The following is a 10729-nucleotide window of genomic DNA, read 5'->3' as shown; positions in this document are numbered from 1 at the left end:
TTACAGACTTAACTGTAACTCTAATCACGTGTTACAGAGTAGGGGACCCTGCTTACATTTACTTAAAGTCTTACTTCTTTGGCATACAGTGAAATAATCCCTGCTCATTGCCTGCTGTTGCCATGCTTTCCTTAAACAGAAACTGGTCCTCTAGTGAAGGACCATGTCCTAGTGGCATCAACAGGAACTACACATTCTGGATCATGACACCTGTACCAAGGAATATAGGAAGTATGAGCCAACACCAAACTGAAAAAGGATGGGAGGTGGAATACAAATTATGAATGATGGTAATAAAAACGTATTTCAGTCAGGCGAGTTGACCACTTTCTTACAAAAGGCTGCCCACATTGTTCCATTACTCTTTCCAGTTCTTTGGTCAATTTACACCATCAAAATAAATCAAATGAAAAAGGTTTGAAACTTCAATTTTCCATTTTTTGATTACTTCACAAATGGGCTTGTCCGTGCCCCTGGTTAAAATGTTAATGTGTCATATTGGGCTGTTGCTTCAGAATTGGATTTTTGAACAACAAAAGGGACTCTTTTTAATTTTCAGGGCACTCCTTTGTGGTTGGACTGGATCATTAGAGCATCTGCAGAGTCTAGAGCCAGTTTAGAGTCTACAGTCAGCAATAGACCCAGTAATACAATCGCAGTATGTATCATATAGGCCAATATTACCTTGGCTAATTTCTTAACCACACTGTGTTAGACATGAATAAAATGTCTTCAGCCACAGGTCAATGTATTGTTGTATTATACCTTACATGTGCTGTAGTAGACTAATTATTGATGTGTCGTTGATTGGCTATACATATTTATTAACCATTTTTATATATTCCCCAGAGATTTTTTTAATCCAAAAATATTGCTTCAAAAATGTATAAAGCAAATAAGAAAAAAATAACTTCTTATCTAAACTGAACAACAAGTTTTGTGGCTTCAACGAAAGACTGTATATAAAAAATGGATTTAGTTACTGTGATGCCATCTCTTTCAGCTTTTTGAAACCAGATGAGACTGAAGAGTATATGTGATTAAATCAGCAATCCCGCTCCATCACAATTCACAGGTTATTGCTATAAAAAAAATCTACAAATGCGACCTTGAACCTGAACACAGTTGGGGTGAAGACCCATTAGGTAATCATTGTGTATAAGTTTCAATAAAACCTCCCTTCAGAGTAAAATCTATTCTGAAGGGAGTAGCAAGTGTTGTAAAAATTGCCCGTAAAACAATAAATATGATTTTGGCCTTGACCACAACTCAGATTGCTACTCATTAGATAATCATTGTGTAAGTTTGATTAAATTCTGATCAGTAGTATAGGAGGAAGATTAGAGGAGAGAGGGTGATTTTGACAACCTCCTTTGCAGCCAGAGGCATTTATGCTTATTGATGTCCTTTTTATGTCCATCTTTTATATACAGTCTATGGCTTTAACAAAAAAAAAAAAAAGCTATACAAAGAATATCTAGCAGCTTGTGAGCAAGCTGATATTGAGCAGTGTTGTCGATCTCTTATGCCTGGCAGAACATAGCATGAACTGGGTCGTTTCTATTTTATGTGTCTCATATCATATAAAATATAAATTATTTTATGAATTGCTATCTTACAAGCTACAAGGTTATTTGGCACAGCGATTCCCTTAGCTGGCTACAAAAGTGCAGATACGTAATTATATGGTCTTCCCACCGTAGTGTGCAGCTCTGCACACTTCTGTACTGTACTGGACTTGTCATACCCAGTCTTGCAGTCATGAATGTGCACCCATATGACGTGAGACACTCCAGCACATGACATATTTGGCTTTAAAGTGACGTCACGGCAGCGTGGGGCTCAGCAGGCAGATCGTTCGTCAGTCTGAGAGAAGAGGAGCAGCAGGAGGAGACGTGCCGGTCTCCTCTCCGCTGTAATGACAAGCCCTCACAGCCACTCTCTCCAACTCCTCTGAAACAACCCTCAGCCTCCAGGATTTTCCTCCGCCGCTTCCCCTCTTCCTTTTTCTTTTCAGTTGCACCTTATTTCATTTCATTTTCATTTATTTTACTTTATCTAACCTCTCAACCACCCCCCTCCACAGAGATGTCAACAGATAATGAAGACCCCCTGCCTCTGGTGACTTGAATCCTCCCTGCTTCAGAGAACTGAACATTCTCATCTTCCGCCTCCCATTTTTTTTTTCAATTTTCTTTTTTGGACGTTCATCTGCCGTTCAGCAATGTAGGAGAAGTGACGGCGTCATTTCAGCAATGAGGATGCCAACTGCATGCCCCGATTTTGGCTCTCGGCATCTTGCATCTTTGCCTTTTCTTCCGGGGCGACTGAAAAATGAACGATTTGTGTGAAGGCAAAGTTTGAGGGTACCTCTTTCGGTTTCCCGCTCACCTGTCCGCCTGCACGCGCCTACCCCCTCTCTCTCCTCTCGGCTGGTGAGCAGGGAGAGCAAATCATCGCCAACAGAAGAACTGACGAACAACTTCAAAGAGACCCGACTATTGTTGTGGTATTTTTAGTGGAATTTTTTTGTTTGTTTTTTTCGGCAGCGTTTTTTTTCCTCCCTTTTTCCCCCTGTCCTTTTTTTGGGAGGAATTTGATGTGCGCAACGTAGAAGGATATGGCTTAAATGATGTTTGCGTTGACAGCTGGAGTAAGGTCCGTAACTTGAGCGCTTTCTTTTCATCAGCAATTGCCGACTTTGGTGGAAAAACCCATCCAAATGGGAGGATACCTGGAGGACTGAGTCGGTTTTCGACAGTCGAGAGAGAGAGAGAGAAAAAATGTGGATAAAACGGAGTGTGGCGCGCAGGTAAGGCACAAATTATTTTGTTCAGTAATTACTTTGTACTTAAATTCTTGAATGATTAGGGGGAAAAAATGCAGACCGTGATTGTGCGTTGTAATTTCTCTTCGACAGCGTGTCTCAATTTTTTCTTTTAAATCTACGCCACTGCAAGTTATTAGAGTCTGCTGGAATTGATGAACGAATAACATAGATCAATTGGACTGTGAAAAACGCGAGGCTGTGGCTGCCGCTGTGTCAGAGTTATACACATATTTGCTGCTTTAGTGTTGGTAATAAGGAATATCCGGGTACAGGCTTTCTATAGATATGTTTTGTGATTTTTTAAAATTTTTTTAAGGAAGAAAATAATTGGAAAATTTCACATCCTGTACGCTGGGGGTCGCCAACAGTACGGCGCAAGCGACGCACATACATTCGCAGATAACAGACGCGTGCTTAAAGCGACACGTGTGTAGACACACACGCGTGCGCGCGCGTGCACAGTCTCAAGGTTAGGTCTGTCATCTCCTCCCCACTTGTGAGAATAAACGCGTGCAGGTGAGCTCCACGTGCAATTCATTGGCATAAAGTGAAGGTAAAATGAGGAAATAAATAAAACTGAGAAGCTTTGCTCCCCAAAATATTAGAGTACTTGGTGTTCTGATCAGTGCGTATCCAAGCACAAGGAGAGGATGGCATACAAAATATCTGTGCGCAGGGGTCAGCTTGATCACACTGAACAACACCTCCCTTATCTTTTTAGGCTACATTAAAGTCTTTTTGTCAGAGAATTTTTTTTTAATGATAGATATGATAGAGCTACATCCCTAAAGTGAAGATATAGAAAGTAGGCTTCAGACTCCAACTGATGAGTGAGGAAGTCTAAACAAAAGCCATAAGTGAGATCATTTATTTGCCCCAAAGTGGGTTTATAGGTAATGACACACTGCAAAATGAGACCAAGTCTGTTTTCTTGCCACCTGCTGAATCCCAATCCCACCAACAGCTCATATTCCTGCCCAGTTGCAGCCATACATTTGTTATGCATGACACATGCTGTACATCTTTAGGGCTGACCTCGCGGGGTAATGGCAATGCACGTCTTAGACAGAGCAGTTGTGCGAGATGATGAAATGAAATGCCATGCCTTTAGATGAATCGGCAAGGGGCACAGAGAAACCAATTTCCATCATCGGGAATTTCCTTGTCACTTGCTCACACAAACTGGCATGTCCAAATAGGACATTGACGATCTGCAGCCGCTGTTATGGACTGAAGTCGCTTGTTATTAGCAGTAATGTACCCTGTTTTGTAGTCAGGTATTTTTACTGGCTTGGACCTTTTCAGGACGCAGGGGTTATTGTCCACACTGGAATCTGTGCACATGCATTAAAGGTAATAAAGCTGTTTGTGTGACAGAGATCTTTCCATTTTCCTTTAAGTTAAACCCCAATTAACAAAACTCGTTAAAGAATATTAAAATACTCTTGGTAGTTCAGTAGCTGTAGCCGAAGCGTCTTCCTGAGGTGCCCACTGTTACTCTGTGCACGAGAAACCTCCGCCACAGTCTAAAGTTTTGCATTGCTGTCACTGATTATCAGACATTGATGGCAGCAGTTGGTGGCGGGGCTTTACTGGAGTGATTTCCTTCCCTGCAGTATGGGTGGTGCAAATATTTGTTTTCCTTTGTTTGAAAAAAAAAAGGATGGATGAACTGAGTGTGTACAGAGAAAGCCACTGTACCTGCTGGAAGCGACAAAGAACAAACCACCTACAGAAAGTAAATATGTGGGCGTAAATGCAACCGTGCTGGCTTCAGTAGGCCAGGAGAAAAAAAAGGGCTGATGGAGAGTTACAGATACAGTTTTAAAAAACAAGGCTTCTAGAGATGACTACAGTAGTTACTCATCGTTCTGGGCAAACCGTCTCATTAAGACAGCCTGTGGGCTAAGGCTGGGCTTTAGTGATTATCACCATTATTTATAGACTTACTAAAAAGACTGTAAAGATGTGATGATAATATGGGAACGAATTGTAATTGGGTTCTTATTTCAGAAAAAAAATGTCATTTAAAGTAGCCATCCCAAATTGTAAACCAGCTGTTTGTTGGTGTTCATTCAGTTTTTCTCGTAAATGGATAGCAATGAACGCTCATGACCAGCGACATGCTTCACTGTCTGTGACGTGTGAAATCTTCCAGTCAAAGCTAAATGCCGGTAATTTGCAGCGTTATAACGAGCTTGAACCAGAGAGCATCTGACTCGAGGGTTAACCAGCGGGGATTCGGCTCTCACACACTCGGGATCTCTGGGCTGAGCCTTTCATGGATGTCACACAGTTTCAGGTCCCCCATGGCGAGCTCTTGTACAGCTGAGGCACCGGAGATGCTATCAAGCCTCGGCACACTGCGGCAGTAAAAAGCGTTGCTGACTGAGACACCAGTTGCCTTTTACGAAGGCTTTATTTGTCTTGTTTCACTTGCCTGAAGGAGTATTGTAAAGCGTAGATGGCTGTGTCTTTGTATGTTTAGCTTTTTCTGCTCAATAGGCATACATCGAGTGATCAAGAGTGATACATCGAGTGAATTTGACAGTAGTGATTCGGATATCCACTAAAAAAGAAAAGAGAGCAGTTTTAATGAGCTGTGAGTTGCCTAATATTGATACACCTGGTGATAATTTCTTTGGTATTTTGCGAGTTACTCCTGTGTGAAAAAGAAAACTGTTATAATAGTCTAATTCTGATTAATATCACTGGCTTAATGAGAAGGGTTCCTCATGTATTACAGTTTGCAATGAGGTGTTTTTTTCTTCCCCAATGAGAAACAGTTGCACAGCATCATCAGTCTGCAGCTGGTTATATGACAAGCTGTGGTTCTCTTAGCTAGCCCTACTAAGAACTCCAGGGCTAAACATGGCATTACTGTGTTAGGGGCCATCAGATATTCAGATATTCCTATGATTTAGGTGCCATCTTAATAGCCTCTATGAGGGTTATTAACTGGGCCTCTCTGGAGCGTGATTAACCTAATTTGCAGTGAAATAGGCTGTGTTGCTTCTTGGAGATCCTATCCTCTGGAGGCGTGTGTGTCTGTGTGTATGTGGGAGTGTGTCTGCATGTGTGTCATTAGCACCCTGTGCTCAGCAGGAATCTGTTAGATCCAGAAGGACCGGTACAGGTTGTCCCTTTCTAATGACATAAAAGACAAAAAAGGCATGGACGCTGTCCATCTAAACCTTCTGGAAATACCTCTGAGAAAGAAAGAAAGAAAGAGAACAAGAGAGAGGCTAGCTGTTGTTGAAGACGTGGGTGAAACATGAACGACCTGTCACTGACTGGCATAGCAATTAGCAGAGAGGAATCAAAGGCAGAATGGGACCGTAACTGCTACTGTGCTGTAGTTTCCTACTGCAACACATGAGTGCATATCGGAAGCTTGAAATGAGAAGCCTGGAGTTTAGCTCATTAAGTTTTTTCTTTCTTTTTTTTTCGAAAACCGAACACTTAAAATACTTGAATTTATGCGCTGGTGATCAAAAAAAAAAAAAAATCAATTGCATTCAGAATAAGTGTTTTGCTTTGTGGAACCGGCTGTAGACCGCCACAGGACAGTAAACCTGCGAATAAAACCTCCATATTCAGATCTCATGAATTTATAGTCCGTGTTCCAACTTTATTGGCAGCAACCTTCAGCCTGATTGTGTTTAATGACCGGCTTGTCCACTTTGTGCTACATGAAAAACGTGTGCGTGTTTCTATCGCACTGGAGCACAACCATCCACAGAGTAAAGGAAGTAACAGCACAGAACTCATACTTGATTCATGTAGTGAGCTTTTGCTGGATCAATACTGCCTCTACAAAGGATCAGACTTATCCGTCATGGCCCTTCCCACTAACTGGCCTTCTCCAGGCACTGGGGGTGCCTCTCAGAGGGCCATTTTCTACTCCTCCTCCTCCACCAAAACCCCAAACTGCCACCTGCTTTATTTTGTGTTTAGCTACTTAGTGGTATTTGCTGTCAAGTTTGGCACAAGAGACAAACAAGACTTAAAGACAGTAAAGGGCTGATATGATCAGAGCACTGTCCTGTTATTTCTTTTTTCCACCATGTTTCTTTACAGCCCTGCTTATCTTTCTGAGCATGTGGGTCATGTACACTCTACTGCAGGACATTGTGCAGTGGGAGTAATTAATGGGATGATGCAACACTCTGGGCTGTTGCGCCTTAGACCCCCCAACCACACACATATACACACTCTGCCCCACCCATTTTCTCTTTTGTTTGTTTTCCTCGATGAATTATGTTCTGACCTCAGCAATGCAGCAATGTTTCTTACACTACAGCCATAGTAGCAGCTGCTGCAGCTCAGCCTTTCAGGCATGGATGGAGTCTTATTTGTGTGCATATCTGTGTGTGTGTGTGTGTGTGTGTGTGCACGTTGCACACTACCAAAACATTTGGAAGATTTCATACAATATTTGCCTCCCAGAGGCCTGCTGCACCGAGGCAATCCATAAATCTCTGGAACTCTTTGGAAAGCCAACTGTGGTATTTATCTCCCTAATACTGGATATCTACTGAGGACAGCTTAACTCCTACACCTCGGAGCCTGCATTTTTACGAGCAACGCAAACACATGCCGCTGAGATCCCTAAAAATAAAATAGCTAAATAAATAAATATAAACACAGCAAGCATCTAGAGATAATTATAAACAGTACATTTTGATTTATGATGAGAAGAGCTAGGATTTATTTTAGAAGCAGAGTGGGGAAATAAGGGATGCACTGAGGCATTCGGGCATCATCCAAAGTAAAAGGTCATAACAGTTCGTGTTTCTACACAGATGATCAGTATCTTCCTACCAATGTTTCTGACCTTTCAGTTTGATGTTCGAGATATTCTGGAACAAAGCTCATGTATTACAGATAACATGGAAAGGTATTGTATGTTCACTCTCAGTAACTAAGGAGGGTTGCTCTGTATTTCTGGTAATTTGGAAAAAGGACAAAACATTTAGTTTCCTCAGAGTCAAAATGAAAGCCGGGCCACTGTGGAAGGGAAATTGTTTCTATGACCTGCATTAAAGCAGACAACTTGAGTGATATGCCTTTTTTCTTTTATTGCTGATCAGTGGGATATGTCAGCGGGGCTTGTAAACATCTGGCAAGTCTCGATGCTAATCACATTCATTTGATACCAGAGGCATGTTACTTGGTTAGAGTGGCATTGAGGAGGATTTAGCCACCACAGTCAACAAATTAGAAACACAACGTAGTGGGAATAAGCGATTTGGTTCCTGTGTATCTTGGCAATTGTGCTTGCCAATACAGAGCCATTTGTACGTAGGTATGTTAGTGTGTGTGAGTGCGAGTGTGTGTATACATGCTGGGTTATATTTGCCCCATCACTTAGTCTGAGAGCTGAGAGCTTGAGCACACAGCCCTTTTCACTTTCCAACAAAGGCGTGATTGCATATTCAACAGGCTGCAAATACAGACTCAGGGTATCACGGCTCTTCCTTTAAGTGGACAGAGGATGAACCCCCTCAGGTCTTCTTGATGAAATGCAAATGCTTCTGCAATTGAAATGCAAACAACGACCAACAACCACGGTCTGATTGTCAGTTTAAGTATGTGGTGTAAAGCTGAACGGGAGGGTTAGAAAATGTGCAGTACATAAATATTGGACATTAAAACAATACATTCTTATAATCAGAGGATAAATGATGCCGTAATTATATCAAAAAATAGATTTGTTTTTAAGGTACATTCATCACACTTGAATGTTTCATGAGCGCTATGAATTCAGAATAAGTCAAGTAATGAATGAGCTCAGTGAGTGTTAATAAAGCGACTTGTATTCGTACAGTGCCACGTTTGTAATATATAAAGATGTATTATTATATTCAGGATTTCTGTTTACTGTTTAGCTGAAATCCAACTACACAGGTCAACTAATTAAGGTAGGCTGTCATTCATATGAATCCAACTGTAAATCGATGCTCCTCTTCTGTTATAGATACATTTTACTTCCATATTCCACTTCCCAGTGTCTCGCTGTCTCCGCCTTCTCTCCTCCTGTGTGCACATACGCAGTCCTGCTGTTCTGTCTGTTCCACCACACAATTAGTGATTAGCACTACAGCAGGTAGCTCGTGCTGTAAAAATCAAGTGCAACATAAAATTGTACCCACCCTCTCCAGTCACATCTAATCACATTTATATGAAAAACGTGATGCTCTTCTTCCATGTTTCTGCACTTATGTCTTCAAAATAAATGACTAAATAATACAACTGTTATTGTGGGTGTTGATTTTTATTCCACATATTAATTTTATAAATTAATATAACTATAATACATTAGAAATACTAATTTTATACATTTAGAGACATAATTTGTTTGTAAATTAGACCATTTCTGTAATTTTGCCTTTGTACTTGTATCCCCCCCACAAGGGATTTTATATCAAACAATCAAGATGTCATTGAAGTACATACTCAGAGGCTATATATTAATTGGACAAACTAACCTGATTTTTAAATATAACGACTGTATTTATTACTTGTATTCTTTGACTGACTTGGCCATCGAAGAATCCTAATTTTCTTTATCTCGACAAACTTCATTTGCACTGTTATGTACCATCTGATCAGTTTTGCAGTATTAGAAAATCTGAACAGAGTATACACTTCACATTTCTTCCTGCTACTTCTGTCAGCAGTCACATCATCAATAAACAGTGGCGACCCGGTACCCCTGGCAGCCATATAGCCACAATGCCTCCATCATGTTTCACAGATAATGTGGTATGTTTAGGATCATGAGTTGTTTCTTTCCTTTTCCAAAGTTTTTTCTTTCCATAATTTTGGCAAACAGGTTTCTTCCATTTTTCTTTGTTTTTAGAAGCTGCACAGACCTTCCTGTTCTTGAGTGTAACCAGAGGTTTGCACCTCTTTGTAAACACTGTAATATTTTAAGAATGAATCAGACTGTTAATGTTGCCACGCCTAAAATTTTTGCTATCCCTGTGAAAGGTGTGTTCTGTTTTTTCAACCTCATGATGTCTAACATCTGACATCTCATGGAGTATATACTTAAAATCACAGCGAATAGCTATAAAATACACATCCAACACTGTGAATAGACATCACACATTCTGATTGTTTTGTCATGAAATAACAAGAGAACACAGGCTAGACCTGGCCATGAAACTTCTTGGCCAATTAATGTTGAAGCTGTAAAACTTTCTGAAATAAAGCTGAAAGTATGAACTTCAATTATATTTGATTGTTTGTGTGTGGTGTGTAGGGCAATAACTACAAAAACAGGCTTTGTTCAAAATTTATGACTCTTCCTTTAAATGCACAAATCTAATAAAACAAACCTACTGGCATGAAAAAACAAAACAAATAAGAAAACCTCTGACAGCAAATAAACCACAGTTATTAAGAGTCTTAAACATAAATACTGTTAACTTTAAGTATAGCAGTGAAGCCCTGCTACTGCACTTAATAGTAGATAGAGCACAGCTGACCCACTGCACCTCCTTGGTGATTGTCAAATAATAAATACATAGATGATTACTGAGAACAGGCTATTAATTGACAGAAAGTAGGGCACATTTTTGTTATGGTGACAGTTACTATTATGTGACAGTTATGGTAACATATGTGTAACATTGGGGGATGAAAAATAAAAAAGGAAAACATGATGTTCATCATGAGGATCGCTTGTAGTTAAATGTATAAAGACGCAAAAACTCCCGTCCCACTAATCTTCCCTCAGAAATAAAAAGGCCGTTGGAGTCTTTTCCTGGAAAAGTTCTCTGCACATTGGGAGATAGTGGAGGGAAAAAAAGTGCCAAGCAAAGGGAAAAATGAAAAGTGAGCGGAAATGGATTAAAATAACAATAGAGCATTTTGCTAATAGTCCATTTT

At 40.4% G+C, this 10729-nt stretch overlaps 1 protein-coding gene across 1 annotated transcript in view; it reads left to right on the top strand.

The window, feature by feature from the left end:
• The first annotated feature begins 1895 nt into the window (after positions 1 to 1895).
• ajap1 (adherens junctions associated protein 1) overlaps positions 1896 to 10729 on the top strand; it is a 49768-nt gene continuing 40934 nt past the window's right edge. The window contains exons 1-2 of the mRNA XM_031745057.2: positions 1896 to 2509; positions 2690 to 2812. Of these exons, the coding sequence (XP_031600917.2) occupies positions 2784 to 2812 (29 nt within the window). The 5' untranslated portion in view covers positions 1896 to 2509; positions 2690 to 2783. The remainder of the gene's footprint in view (positions 2510 to 2689; positions 2813 to 10729) is intronic.

This window comes from Oreochromis aureus, linkage group 20, assembly GCF_013358895.1.
Source record: "Oreochromis aureus strain Israel breed Guangdong linkage group 20, ZZ_aureus, whole genome shotgun sequence".
NCBI classification, from domain to species: Eukaryota; Metazoa; Chordata; class Actinopteri; order Cichliformes; family Cichlidae; genus Oreochromis; species Oreochromis aureus.
Note: the sequence above shows the minus strand (reverse complement) of the source record. Positions and strands in the feature narration are given on the sequence as shown.